General features: G+C 48.2%; 1 protein-coding gene across 1 annotated transcript; it reads right to left on the bottom strand.

Annotated features, from left to right (window-relative positions):
* Positions 1 to 1,433: 1,433 nt before the first annotated feature.
* On the bottom strand, positions 1,434 to 1,914 carry LOC147970802 (uncharacterized). Its single transcript, XM_087523638.1, has 2 exons — positions 1,506 to 1,914; positions 1,434 to 1,453 (listed from the first exon to the last, which is right to left on the bottom strand). Exons 1-2 carry the CDS (start codon positions 1,912 to 1,914, stop codon positions 1,434 to 1,436), a joined length of 429 nt encoding a protein of 142 aa, XP_087379764.1.
* Positions 1,915 to 15,036: the final 13,122 nt, after the last annotated feature.

Below are 15,036 nucleotides of genomic sequence, written 5' to 3'. Positions count from 1 at the left end.
AACGGAACCAGCAATAGACACCAGAAAGCAAACTTCGATTAAAAGAGGGGCGAACCAACTTCGGAAAGCAAATGAAAAGCCGCATCCAGCACCTAGTCTAGTCTTCGACAACTTCTCACCAGCGCAGAGCTAAGTGCTGCCACTCGGCGTGGGTGGGAGCCCCCGAGGCCCAAGGGCGGCTCTCCTGAGGCTCCCGGGCGTGTACAGCCCCACTCATTATTACGTGAGAGTGTCACGGGCGGCAATTCTTCATAGGCATGGGGCCTTGCTTCACAGGCACTGGGCCTTCTTCACAGGCACTGGGCCTTCTTCACAGGCACTGGGCCTTTCTTCACAGGCATCGGGCCTTCTTCACAGGCACTGGGCCTTTCTTCATGGGTAGAACTTCCGGAGGTGTTGGATGTTCCAGGTGTTCTAGACGGGTACCCCGTCCCGTGTCTCTAGGCGCGCGGCGCCAGGCCTGGAGACGTGGACGACCTTGAACGGGCCCTCCCACATAGGAGAGAGCTTATGCAGCCCCTCCCTGGAGAGCGCCCGCCTCAGGACGAGGTCACCCACCTCAAGAGTCCTGGACCATACGGTGCGGCAGTGGTACCACCGCAGCGCCTGTTGGTATCTTGCCGCCCGTAGTGGAGCTTCATGGCGTCGCTCCTCCCCCGGCACGAGATCCATCCCCCGCATGGCATCCTACTACATCTCATCAAATGCTAGGACCCGTGCGGCGCGATGCTCGACCTCGTGAGGGAGGACTGCTTCAGCTCCAAAGACGAGGAAGGGCGGGGTTTCACCTATTGGCTTGGTGGCGGTGGTGCGGATCGACCACAGCACAGACTGGAGCTCGTCGTGCCAGCCCCTGCCGCAGGCCTCGAGCTTTTTCTTGAAGGTCCTAGTCTTGAGGCCCTTTAGGACCTCCGCGTTGGCGCGTTCGGCCTAGCCGTTGCTCCTGGGGTGTGCTACTGAGGCGTAGCAGATCTGCGTTCTAAGGTTAGCACAATATGACTTGAAGAGATTACTAGTGAACTGCGGGCCGTTATCGGTGATGATGCGGTTGGGGACCTTAAAGCGGCTCACGAGGCCCTTGATGAACTTGACTGCAGAGCCAGCTGGGATGGCGCGAACGGCTTCAACCTCCGGCCACTTGGTGAACTTGTCGATGGTGACGTAGAGGTATCGATAGCCCCCAGGCGCCCGAGGGAACGGGCCCAGAATATCTAGCCCCTAGACCATGAACGACCATGAGAGTGGGATAGTATGGAGGCCCTGAGCTGGCTGATGGATCTTCTTGGCGTGGAATTGGCAGGCCTCGCAGGACTTCACCAGCTCGGTTGCGTCGTTGAGTGTCGTAGGCCAGTAGAATCCACTTCGAAATGCCTTGCCGACGAGGGTTCATGACGACGAGTGGTGCCCATAGTCTCCGCCGTGTATGTCAGCTATCAGCTCTTTCCCCTTTTCTCTAGAGATGCAACACAGTGTAATGTTATTTGGTCGCTTTCTGTATAACTCACCGTCCTGGATGCAGTATGTCGTGGCCTGATGGGCCACGCGTTCCGCGACCTCCTCCTTCTCTGGCAGCACCCCTTGTATTAGGTATTCCTTGAATTCCTTGGTCCAGCATCCCTCTTGGGGATCGAGCGCTAGGAGTAGGCGTGTTCCTGAGGTCGGGCCGCAAGCTGGGGCTCCTGAGGCTGGCGGCTGTGGGAGTTCCTCCCGAGGCTGAGTTGCTCTCGAAAGCGGCGGCGCGGCTGATGGCTTGAACAGCCGCTCCTCGAAGACGCCAGGCTCCTGGGGCTGTCGCTTGGATGCTCTTGTGGCGATGTCATCTTCTTCCTTGTTGGTGCCTCGGGGCACGTACTGCAATTCCAGGCCCAGAAATTTCTTCTGCATCTTGCGTGCCTCCATGAGGTATGCCTCCATGTGCTCGTCCTTCGGCTCATACACCTTATTGGAGAAGTTGACGAGGAGCTATGAGTCGCCCCTGATGGTGAGACGCTTGACCCCTAGTGCCGCTGCAGCCTTCAGGCCGGCTATGAGGCCCTCGTATTCTGCAATGTTGTTGGAGACCTTCTTGCCCTGCTGGAAGCAGAGCTATACGGTGTAGTACAGCTTGTCCTGAGTGGGCGAGATGAGTACAGCTCCAGCCCCCGTGCCCTGACACGCGAAGGCGCCATCAAAATACATGACCCAGCCGTCAGGCGCCTCGCTTCCCAGCGAGAGGGACCGGTCCTTTCCTTGTTCAAATGCTGGGGCGTCTGTCCACTCTGCCACAAAATCAGCGAGCGCGGCCCCCTTGATGACCCTGGTGGTACTGAACTCTAGCTGGAATTCTTGCAACTCGATCTTCCATTCAGCGACTCTTCCGGCAGAGTTGGGGCTCCTGAGAACTCTCTCCAGTGGGTAGGTTGAGACGACCTTGATGGGGTGGCCCTAGAAGTAGTGCCGCAGCTTTCGCGAGGCGACTAGGAGTGCGAGTAGGAGCTTTTGAGGCATGGGGTATCGCGCTCTTGTGTCCCTCAACACCGTGCTGACGAAGTATACCGGGTGCTCGACGAGGGTTCATGTCCTGACGAGGTTTGCGTACCCTAGGAGCTGAGGATCCTCTTGAGGGGGTTGAGCCCCTGATGCTTGGTCGCTTGCCGAAGTCTTCGCGGGTTCGGGGGCGTTGTCCTGCCGAGCCTGACCCTCTGCCGCTACTGCTTCGACCCTTGCGGCACCCTTCTGGTCCTTCGTCGTCTTTGCTGGAGGTGTGGCATGGCGCAATGTGCCCTTGGCTTGGTTTTCTTCCTGAACCGCCACCAGGGCCACGCTGGCTGAGTACGGACTAGCAGCCAGGTAGAGCACTAGTGGCTTGCAAGGTCGTGGCGCCACCATTACTGGTGGGCTGGTCTGGTATCTGTTGAGGTCTTGGAAATCTTGGTCGGCCTCCGGGGTCCACTCGAACGGGCCCGTCTTTTTCATTAGCTTGAAGAAGGGCAGGGCGCGCTCTCCCAGCTTGGAGATGAAGCGCCCCAATGCAGTCACTCTACCAACCAGCTTCTACATTTCCTTGAGGGTCTATGGTGGACTCATGTCTTCAATGTCCTTCACCTTTTCTGGGTTGGCCCCGATCCCCCTGTGGGACACCAGGAAATCCAGTAGCTTGCTGGAAGGGACGCCAAACACGCATTTCTACAGATTGAGCCGCAAGTCCACCTGGCGAAGGCTTTCAAAGGTCTACTCTAGGTGTCGGATCGAGGTCTCCGCCTCTCGAGACTTCACCACAATGTCATCAACATAGGCTTCAGCATTTGTCCCGAGCTGCTGGCCCAAGGTGATGTGCATGAGTCACTGCAAGGTTCCGCCCGTGTTGCGCAGTCCGAACGGCATGCAGGTGTAGCAGTACACCCCACACGGGGTCAGGAAGGCCGTCTTCTCCACATCTTCTACCACCATCTTGATCTGGTGATATCCTGAGAACGCATCCAGGAAGCATAGAAAATCACACTCGGCGGTGGAGTCGGCGATCTGTTCGATGCGCGGAAGCGGGAACAGATCTTGGGGGCAGGCCTTGTTGAGGTTGGTGAAGTCGACGCACATCCGCTCCTTCCCGCCTTTCTTGGGTACGACGACGGGGTTCGCCAGCCACTCGGGGTAACGAACCTCGCGAATGACACTCGTGGCCTCCAACTTGCGGGTTTCTTGGACAATGAAAGCTTGCTTCTCTGTGGATTGCCGCCTTGCCTTCTACTTCACAGGGCATACATTGGGGCACACCTTCAGGTGGTGCTCTATTACCTCTCTTGGGACCCCTACCAGCTGGTCGGGCTCCCAGGCGGACACTTCCTTGTTTGCATGCAAAAACATCACTAGCGCCTCCTCCTGAGCGGGCTCGAGGTTGGCGCCTATGGTAAAGGTTGCCCCTGAGGACCCGTCCTCCTCGACCAACACTTGCTTGGTTTCTGCCTTGGCCTGAGTGAAGAACTGCTTCTTCTTGGTTGGTACGGCCCCCTTGGCCTTGGAAGTATCCGTGTCGGTGGGTCGCGCTGCCGCGGCGGCCTTGAGGGTGAGCTTGAGCACCGCCAGGGCCTCCTTGGCATCCCCCTTGATGGTGAGGACGCCCTGGCTCCCCGGCATCTTCATGAGATTGTTAGCAGGATGGGTTGCTGCCATGAACTGGGCCAAAGCTGGGTACCCGAGGATGGCGTTGTATGGAAGGCCAATGCGGGCGATGTTGAAGTCGATGAGCTCGGTGCGGTAGTTGTCACACGTGCCGAAGGTCACGGGGAGGCGGATATGCCCCAGGGAGCGGGCGGGGCCCCCGCCAACTCCCAAGAAAGGCTTGCTAGGGCGGAGTCGCTCAAACAGTACGTGAAGGAAGCTGAAGGCCTCGACAGAGAGCACATTGAGGCCGGCGCCGCCGTTGACGAGCGTCTTGGTGATGGATACGTGGCAGATGGTGGGTGCGCACAGCATCGGGAGCGCATCTGAACCGACGGTGGAGCTAGGATGGTCCTCCGAGTTGAAGGTGAGGTTGGCCTCAGGCGCGGCCCAGCCGGGCGGAGCCCCCAGGCGCTTGGAGGCGACGCCGATCTGGCGAAGGAACGGCTTGAAGTGCCGATCTGAGGGTGGTGCTTGCGAACCGCCGAGAAGAGCTGCGACGACAGGGGCCGCCGGTTCCCCGAAGCGTGTGATGAAGAGGCCGCGCAGCTCCTCCCAGGTGGCGACAAAAGACTCCGGCCAGTGGAGGAGCCAGCCGCGTGGCGCGCCCGCAAGGGTCATTGGGAACCAGCTGGCCATGACCGCCGATCTGAGGGTGGTGCTTGGGAACCAGTTGGCCATGACCGCAAGGGCCATTCGGAACCAATTGGCCATGACCGCAAGGGCCATTGGGAACTAGTTGGCTATGAGCGCGCGGCCACCGTCGGTTCGGGTGCCGATCTGAGGGTGGTGCTTGCGAACCGCCAAGAGGAGCTGCGACAACGGGGGCCGCCGGTTCCTCGAAGTGTGTGATGAAGAGGCCGCGCATCTCCTCCCAGGTGGCGACAGAAGACTCCGGCAAGTGGAGGAGCCAGGCGCGCGGCGCGCCCGCAAGGGCCATTGGAAACCAGTTGGCCATGACCTTGTTGTCGCCCCGACTTCCAGGACGGCCTCCTCGTATGCCAGCAGGAAAGCCGACGGGTCCGCCGTGCCGTCGTAGCGTGGCAGCATCTCCTGCTTGAACTTGGGTGGTCACTGCACCCGCCGCAAGGCGGGGGAGAGCGCTCGGAGCCACCAAGCGCTGTTGTGGGCATTGGTAGATCCAGCTGGAGGGGCGTCCGCCATGGGGAGCGGGCGTGAAGATGGTGGAGCGCGAGCCAACGGAAGGAAGACTCTGGCGCACCCCTACCCAGTGCGCCAAATGTCGGATCACGGGTTCCGGCAAAACCCTTAAGGTTCGAACACTGGGGTGCGCAAGAAGATCTCCCCCCCTATCGATCCGCATCCTAACTTAGCCTTGATCTCACGAACTAGCTCGACGAACTCGCAACACAAAGGACACAAGATTTATACTGGTTCGGGCCACCGTTGTGGTGTAATACCCTATTATAGTGTGGTGGTGGTGGATTGCCTCTTGGGCTGAGGATGAACGGTACAAGGGGAAGAACAGCCTCCTCAGGTTGAGGTGTCCTTGTGCTTGGTGCACTTGTATAGCTGAGGATGATCGTCGATTCTCCCCCTGCCTTTGATGTTGGCTAGTCCTATTTATAGAGGCCCTGGTCCTCTCCCCAAATATTGAGCAGGAAGGGAGCCAACAACGGCCAATTTGAAAGGGGACAACTAGTACAAGCTATCCTGAAAAAGGTGGTCTTCGCCTGCGAAAGGTTCTGGCAGTGACGCCATCCTGGGCTCCACGGTGACCTCCGTCTTGCCGTTATTCTGGTCTTGGTCTCGTTGCACAAATATGGAAACCTTTGCTTGATGCCTCGGTACTCCACGCCTGCCCCTTAGCACTAAAGAGGAAACAAGGACGCTGCACGCTGGCACCCACCTGGCCTCGGTCATCATGGCTCACGTCACGAGAACCTCATGAGGTTTGCCCGACCTTGAACTCTCCTCCCCTCACGAGCCGGCCTGATGAGGCTTCTCCTAAGGAGGTCTTGTGTCGTCTGCCTCGCGAGGCTTGGCCCCTCGTGAGGGTCTTGATTCCTTGTTGATGAAGATTGGCCATACAGGCCTGCCAGCAAAGCCACGCCGTGGGCCGCAAGCAGGCAAGTCTGGGGACCGCCGTTCCCAAAACACCGACAATACAATGGAAAATAGACCCGGGTCCATAGGTTTCACTAGAGGCGAAGTTATGACGATATTCAAGGCAATTACTTCCGTGTCAAGTAGACCGAAATGGTTCTGCATCTACTACTATTACTCCACACATCGACCGCTATCCAGAATGTGTCTAGACTATTAAGTTCATAAAGAACGGAGTAACGCCTTCAGCTTGATGACATGATGTGGAGGAATTAACTCAAACAATATGATGAAAACCCCATATTTTTATCCTCGATGGCAGCAATACAATACGTGTCGGTTCCCCTTCTGTCACTAGGATCGAGCAACACAAGATTGAACCCTAAGCTAAGAACTTCTCCCATTGCAAGAAAAACCAATCTAGTTGGGCAAACCAAATCGATAGTTCAAAGAGACTTGCAAAGATATCAAATCATGCATAAAAGAATTCAAAGGAGATTCAGATAATATTCATAGATAATCTGATCATAAATCCACAATTCATCGGATCTCAGCAGACACAATGCAAATGAGTATTACATCAAATAGATCTCCAAGAACGTCGAGGAGAACTTTGTATTGAGAATCAAAGACAGAGAAGAAGCCAACTAGCTACTAGCTATGGAACCGTAGGTCGGTGGTAAACTACTTACGCTTCATCGGAGAGGCAATGGTGTTGATGTAGAAGCCCTCCGTGATAGAATCCCCCTATGGCAGGATGCCGGAAAAGGCTCGAAGATGGGATATCATGGGTACAGAAGGTTGCGGCGATGGAAAAGTGGTGCTCCCCCAGAAGTTTTTAGGGTATATGAGTATATATAGGAGGAAGATCTAGGTCAGGAGGCCACCGAGGGGCCCACAAGGTTGGGGGCGCGCCCTCCACCCTTGTGGCCGCCTCGTGGCTCTTCTGACTTGCACTCCAAGTCTCCTGGGTGTCTTCTGGTCCAAGAAAAATCATAGCGAAAGTCTTATTCCATTTGGACTCCGTTTGGTATTCCTTTTCTGCAAAACTCTAAAACAAGGAAAAAAAGAAACTAGCACTTGGCTCTAGGTTAATAGGTTAGTCCCAAAAATCATATAAAATAGCATATTAATGCATAAAACATCCAAAATAGATAATATAGTAGCATGGAACAATAAAAAATTATAGATACGTTGGAGACATATCAATGTCATGCTAGAGATCCTGGAAATCCGGAAGATGACGTCATGATTCAAAGACATCAAAAAATAACAAGTATGAAAACATCACGAGCCAGAGTTCGAAGACTCGGAAATGATGCAAAGATGGCGGGAAGATAGCCCGCCATGTTCATCTGGTTGAAGATTGACATGATTGAAGTCAAATCAATATGGGGGCTAATGTTGGGGATATAACCCCATGATATGACCCGCCCATTTAGGGTCGAGTCCTTCCATGGCGACTTGGAGAGAAGGACTCAACACGCGGGCTATGATGTCCAGAAGACTGGTCAGGAAGATGAGTCACCAGGTGGGCTGACTCATGGCCCAGGGCCTTGAGTACTACTTCTGCCAAGACGCCAAAGGAATATTCTTACTTCAGAAACAAGACAAGTAGGAAGTCATGTCAATACACGGCTTATAGTATGACTCGGACTCCGTTACAAGCCCAGGGCCACAACCTATATATAAAGGGGAGCCTCTGAGGCAGAGAGGACAAAGTTACAAGCTCTCAAGTACTAGGTTAGCCAAGTCGCACCCTTGTAATCGAGATGATCGTCATCAATAAACACAAAGCAGGACGTAGGCTTTTATCTCCACCCTGAGGGCCCGAACCTAGGTAAATCCTTGTCTCGTGATTCCGATCAACTCCATTCAAGTAATCTCCTAGCGGTGATGGCCTCACGACTAAGTCCTTTCACGAGGACATCTGCCATGACAAAACCATGACACCTGTTGTTTTTGGTAATTCATGTCAACATACATATTGTTTGACTAATACTTTTACCTACTATATTTCAGATAAGTTCAACAATAGCATTGCAAGGACATGAGGATGTGGACCCCTTGAAAATTCTAAGGACATGGAATTGGCAAAGCTTCAAGACTCTTCATTTTTTGTTAAGTGATTCAAGATCACATTGAGTCCATAGGAAAGCCAATACTATTAAAAGGAGATGAGATTTTGATCATGGCTCAATTGCTCAAGTGCTTACTGATATTGCTCCAAAAATCCTCAAACACTTTCTCCACTCCACATATTTCCATCCCCTAAAGTTTCATCTCAGTCCCACCGAAAACATCTACCCCGAATCCACCGAGTTGATCATATATACCACTAGAGCCAAACCCTAGAATTTTGATCTCACCGAGATTGCCATCAATCTCACCGAGTTGCTGTGACCAAATTTCTGTAGTACAATTTATTCACTTCAGAATCACTGAGTTGAAATGATCGGAACTACCGAAACGAAGTCCTGCCTAGGTTATCGCATCTTGATATGTCCGAGATTTCCACTTTGGTCGCACTGAAAAGCCCAACGTTCATGTGTTTTACACAGGTCGGTCTCACCGAGTATTCTGATCGATGTCACCGAGTTGATTCAAAAGTGTATAATGTTTGGATTTTGGGTGAAGGATATATATACCCCTCCACCCCGACCTACTCTCTAAGAGATTCATCAGAATGAATCTACACTTCCACCATTCATTTTCCGAGAGAGAACCACCTACTCATGTGTTGAGATCAAGAGATTCCAATCTAACCATTTGAACCTTGGTTTCTAGCCTCCTCAAGTTGGTTTCCACTCCAATCCTTCTTTTACCCAAGCTAAATTCATGACAGAAGGATTGAGTGTTGAGGAGACTATCATTTGAAGCACAAGAGCAAGGAGTTCATCATCAACAACACCATCTACTACCATTTGGAGAGTGGTGTCGCCTAGATTGGTTAGGTGTCACTTGGGAGCCTCCAAGAGATTGTGGAGTTGAACCAATGATTTTGTAAGAGGAAGGAGATCGCCTACTTTGTGAAGATCTACCCGAGTGAGGTTAGTCTTCATGAACATAAGCCATGGTGGAATAGACAAGGTTGCTTCTTGTGGACCCTTCATGGGCGGAGCCCTCTGTGGACTGACGTGGCTATTTCCCTCCATGGGTTCAAGTCTCCATCAATGTGGACGTACGATAGCATCACCTATCGGAACCACGCCAAAAACCACTGTGTCTTCATTGCATTTGATCTTCCATCTCTACCCATTTACTTTCCGCACAATTGCATTTCCGCTGCACAATCTCTAGATATGCATGTGTCGGAAGTTTTGGGTTTATCCTAACTAGTGCCAAAATCTGCCTAAGTTTCAAGAAAACAAAAAATTGCACCTTTGGTTGGTTAAGAGTCCATTCACCCCCTCTAGACCTATCTTCTCAATCCTACAATTGGTATTAGATCTCTAGTCTCCATTGCTTTGGTTTAATCACCGTTGGAGGAAGATGGATGTGTCTACTTTGGGGGGGGGTCTTATATGTAGAGCGCCCACTCTTGATGAAGAGTACTAAAACTCTTAAAAAATGAAGTGTTTGATATCTTTGATGAATTCAACTTGAGCAAGTATATTCATAGTCCTTATGTGCATCCTATTAAACACTTACACCCAACTCTTAAAGAGGAAATTGACATGCTTAGTAATCTTAGAGTCGTCAATCTTATCATTTGTGGATTACCTAAAAATGTGCTTGTGTGTATGCAAAACTTTGAATGCGCCTATACTTTGTGGAAGAATTTAGAGATGCACTTTCCTAGTTACTCACTAAAGAACCTCAATGAGATTACTTAAACCCTAGTGATCCTAATTTTGATGAATGACTATTTGAGGTTCATGATCTCATGCGTGATTTGGAACAATTAGCAACAGCATAATGGAAGCCATTAGAATTCACAAACTTGCACATTGTAATGATCATAAGTCTACTGAATTCATTAACCTAGGTGATGATCACATACATGATGATGATGATGTTGTTGAACATGGCTATTATGACGAGGACAAAAAATTCAACATTGAATATGAGAAGACTATGCGAAATTTTAGTCTCATTGAAAATCTTCGAGATTACATGACCGGAGGAAAAGAATGGATTCTTGATAGTGGATGCACCGATCACATGACTGCAGATATAGACATGTTTCGTGAGCTTGCTAATAATGATGGTCCATGCAAGTATGTAACTTTTTGGAGACAACTCCAAGGGTAGGTACTTGGCCTTGGTAAGGTGTCCATATCAAATGATAGCTCCATTCAAAATGTAATTCGTGTTGAATCTATTGGTTACAATCTTCTTTCCGTATCTAGACTATCCGATTTTGGTTTCAATGTTCTATTTACCAAAGTAGATTGCCAAGTGTTTCTTTGAGATAATAATAATATGGTCTTTACCGGTATCCGTAGAGGTGATCTATACATTTTTTATTTCACTAAAAGAGCCCAACCTCGCACACGTCTTATTGCAAAATCTTCTAAAGGTTGGTTATGGCATAGAAGGCCAGGACATGCTGGCATGCGAAATCTTGATAAACTTGTTAAAGGAGATCATATTATTGGTGTGAAAGATGTTATCTTGGACAAGGATAGACTTTCTAGTGCTTGCCAAGCAGGAAAACAAGTTGGAGGAAGTCATCCCGTGAAGAACATCATGACCATGAGGAGACCAGCTGAGCTACTCCATATGGATCTCTTCGGTCCCAATGCTTACAAGATCATTGGTGGTAACTCTTTCGGTTTGGTCATTATTGATGATTTTTTCCAGATTTACGTGGGTGTTCTTTCTCGATGAAAAATCACAGGTACAAAAGATATTCAAGAACTTCTCTAGGAAGACCCAAAATCAATTTGAAGTGAAGATCAAGAAAGTTCGGTGCGACCATGAAAAGGAGTTCAAGAACGCAAATGTGGATACCTTTCTTGAGGAAAAAGGCATCTGACATGAGTTCTTGGCTATGTACACACCTCAACAAAATGGAGTTGTTGAGAGGAAGAACCGACCCTCATCGAGATGGCAAGAACGATGCTAGATGAATACAAGATGCCAAAACACTTGTGGGTGGAAGCGGTGTAGACGGCTTTTCATACTACAAGTCGACTTTATCTTCACAAGCTTCTTGTTAAAACAACATATGAGATACTCACCCGGTAACAAGCCGCAAGTTGGATACTTTTGAGTATTTGTCTCAAAGTGCTACGTTCTTGATAAGCATAGTTGTTCAAAATTTGCTCCTAAATATCATGAAGATTTCCTACTCGGTTACGGATCTAACTGTCACACTTACCGTGTCTACAACAGCTTCACTTGAAAAGTTGAAGAGACGGTAGACGTGAAGTTTGATGAATCCAGTGGCTCGCAAGTCAAGAAATTGCTAATTGATGCAGGAGAAAAAGATCCTTTGGAAGCAATCCATGACTTGTCTGTCAATAAGATTCGTCCGACGGAGGTGAGTACTTCGTCCATTCAAGTGCAAGCCTCAACTTCACATCACGGTGAACCACACGTTGACATGGAGGCATCTAGATGAGGGACATGTCAAGAAGAAGAAAATGAAGAAGTAGAACAAGAAGATTCACCTTGACCTCCTTCTTCGTCTCCTCAATAAAACAACAATCCCAACAACAACGACGAAGAAGAAGATGATGATGAGGAAGCTTCACCACAACCCAAGCAAAAGCTACCTCGAGTCAGAGCAAGAATTGTCAAGCATCATCACGTCTAACCAATTCTTGAGATGTGAAATCCGGGAGAATTACTCGCTCTAAATCTCATTTAGTTAACTATTGTGAGCATTACTCATTCATCTCTAGTATTGAGCCTATGAAGGTTGCTGAATCCCTCGAAGATCCCGATTGGGTGAATGCTATGCACGAAGAACTGCACAACTTGTAGAGGAATCAAATGTGGACATTGGTTGAGAAGCCCAAGGAGGAACAAAACGTCAATGGAACTAAATGAGTGTTTTGTAACAAGCAAGATGAAGATGGCCAAGTCATACGCAATCAGGCTCGTCTCGTGGCTCAAGGATACACTCAAGTCGAAGGTATGGACTATGGTGAGACTTATGCCCCCGTTGCTAGACTTGAGTCCATTCGTATTCTACTTGCTTATGCCAATCACCATGATATCACCCTCTATCAAATGGACATTAAAAGTGCTTTCTTAAATGGTGAAATTTAGGAGGAAGTTTATGTTAAACAATGTCCCAGCTTTGTTAATCCCAAGAAACCAAACTATGTTTACAAACTTCGTAAAGCTCTCTATGATCTCAAACAAGCTCCTAGAGTGTGGTATAAATGCTTGATATGTCTCCAACATATCTATAATTTTTGATTGTTCCATGCCATTATATTATCATCCTTGGATGTCTTACAATCATTTTATAGTCATTTTATATCATTTTTTGGTACTAACCTATTGACATAGTGCCCAGTGCCACTTGCAGTTTTCTACAAGTTTTTTACATTGCAGGAAATCAATATCAAACGGAGTCCAAACGCAGCAAAAAATTTTGTGGAATTTTTATGGACCAGAAGACACCCAATGGGCCGAAGAAGCACCTCAGGAGTGCCTCGAGGGGGACACAATCCACCAGGCACGCTTGGGCCCCCGGGCGCTCCCAGGTGGGTTGTGCCCACCTCGGTGGCCTCCCGCACTGCCTCTTTGCTCTATAAATACCTCAATATTCGAGAAACCCTAGGGGAGTCGACGAAAATCAATTCCAGCTGCCGCAAGTTCCAAAACCACTAGATCCAATATAGACACCATCACGGACGGGTTCATCATGTTCATTGGTGCCTCTCCGATGATGCGTGAGTAGTGTTTTGTAGACCTACGGATCCATAGTTAGTAGCTAGATGGATTTATCTCTCTCTCTCTTTTGATTCTCAATACAGTGGTCTCTTGGAGATCCATATGATGTAGTTCTTTTTGCGCTGTGTTTGTTGGGATCCGATGAACTTTGAGTTTATGATCAGATCTATCTTTTTATCCACAAAAGTTATTTGAGTCTTCTTTGATCTCTTATATGCATGATTGCTTATAGCCTCGTATTTCTTCTCCGATATTTGGGTTTTGTTTGGCCAACTTGATCCATTTATCTTGCAATGGGAAGACTTGCTTTGTGATGGGTTCGATCTTACGGTGCTTGATCCCAGTGACAAAAGGGGAACCGACATGTATGTATCATTGCTATTAAGGATAACAAGATGGCGTCTATTTCTACATAAATAGATCTTGTCTACATCATGTCATTGTTCTTTTGCATTACTCCATTTCTCCATGAACTTAATACACTAGATGCATGCTGAATAGCAGTCGATGTGTGGAGTAATAGTAGTAGATGCAGGCAGGAGTCGGTCTACTAATCTTGGACGTGATGCCTATATAATGATCATTGCCTGGATATCATCATGATTATTTGAAGTTCTATCAGTTGCCCAATAGTAATTCGTTTACCCACCGTTTGCTATTTTTCTTGAGAGAAGCCACTAGTGAAATCTACGGCCCCCGGGTCTCTTCTTTATTATATTTGCCTTTGCGATCTATTTTTATGTTCTTTTATTTTCAGATCTATTAATCCAAAAATACAAAAATACCTTCCTGCACTTTATCTTAATTTTCTTTTATTCGAGATCTATTTATCCAATCTATCATATTTAATCCCGCCTATTTGCCAAGTTCTGGCGCCGTTGCCCGAAAGGGATTGACAACACCTTTAATACGTCAGGTTGCGAGTATTTTTTATTTGTGTGAAGGTGCCGTTCACATAGTTTTGCGTGGTTCTCCTACTGGTTCGATAACCTTGGTCTCATCATTGAGGCAAATACCTACCATAGTTGTGCTGCATCATCCCTTCCTCTTTGGGGAAATACCAACGTAGTTCAAGCCGCATCAAAAGGAATTTCTGGCGCCGTTGCAGGGGAGACATCATCAACATCTACCAGGTTCCTTATCACGAATCTCATCTCCTTGTAATTTACATTATTTGCCATTTTCCTCTCCCCCACTTCACAAAAAATTTCCGTTTTATTCGCCCTCTTTTTGTTCGTCATTTTCTCGTCAGATCTACCCTTTTGTTTGCAATCATGAGTGACTTTGGTATGCCAGAAACAGATGATGGCTTTACTCCTAAAATTGGACGATCTAGCAATCTGGATGCTAAAACTTTTGTTTTGGGGAAAGGGAATGTTATAGGAAAAGAACCTTTCCAAGAATATTTCAATTGTTTGGAAAATTTAAGTCTTGATGATGTTCCTATACTTAAGAGGACTAAATCTTATGCAGAAGCTATTTCAGCACTAGTTTAGAAACTTGAAAATAAATTTATTCGTACTCATCCTACCTTGCAAAGATTGTTCTTTGAACTACCCATTATAAAAAGACCCAAGGCTAAAAAGTTGGCTACTCTTGTTCTTATGAATGAATTTGACTATATAATACGGGAAGCTAGGGAAATCTTTGTTTTTTATGGTATGAATCGTGAAAAAACCATGATAGATGAAATTCTTTATAATAGTTATTATGCGTTGAGTCATTTGCTTGAGGATAATCAAATATTTATGACAATCTTAGAAAGGAAGTCCCTATTTTAGATATAATCCAAAAAGTTTTCAATGATGCTAATCAACATTATTCTTGGATTGTTGCCGGAAATCAAAAGGGTTATAATGAAGCAACTTGATAGTGCTAAGATTTCCATGGATAATATATTTTATGTTGTCCTTGCAAAACCTCTTGACAAGAACACCTCTAAGAAAATCAAGGAGAAAGATGACAATAATTAGATCCCTC

The sequence above is a fragment of the Triticum urartu genome, chromosome 5A, assembly GCF_056163025.1.
Source record: "Triticum urartu cultivar PI428250 chromosome 5A, HENAU_Tu73, whole genome shotgun sequence".
Lineage (NCBI taxonomy): Eukaryota > Viridiplantae > Streptophyta > Magnoliopsida > Poales > Poaceae > Triticum > Triticum urartu.
Note: the sequence above shows the minus strand (reverse complement) of the source record. Positions and strands in the feature narration are given on the sequence as shown.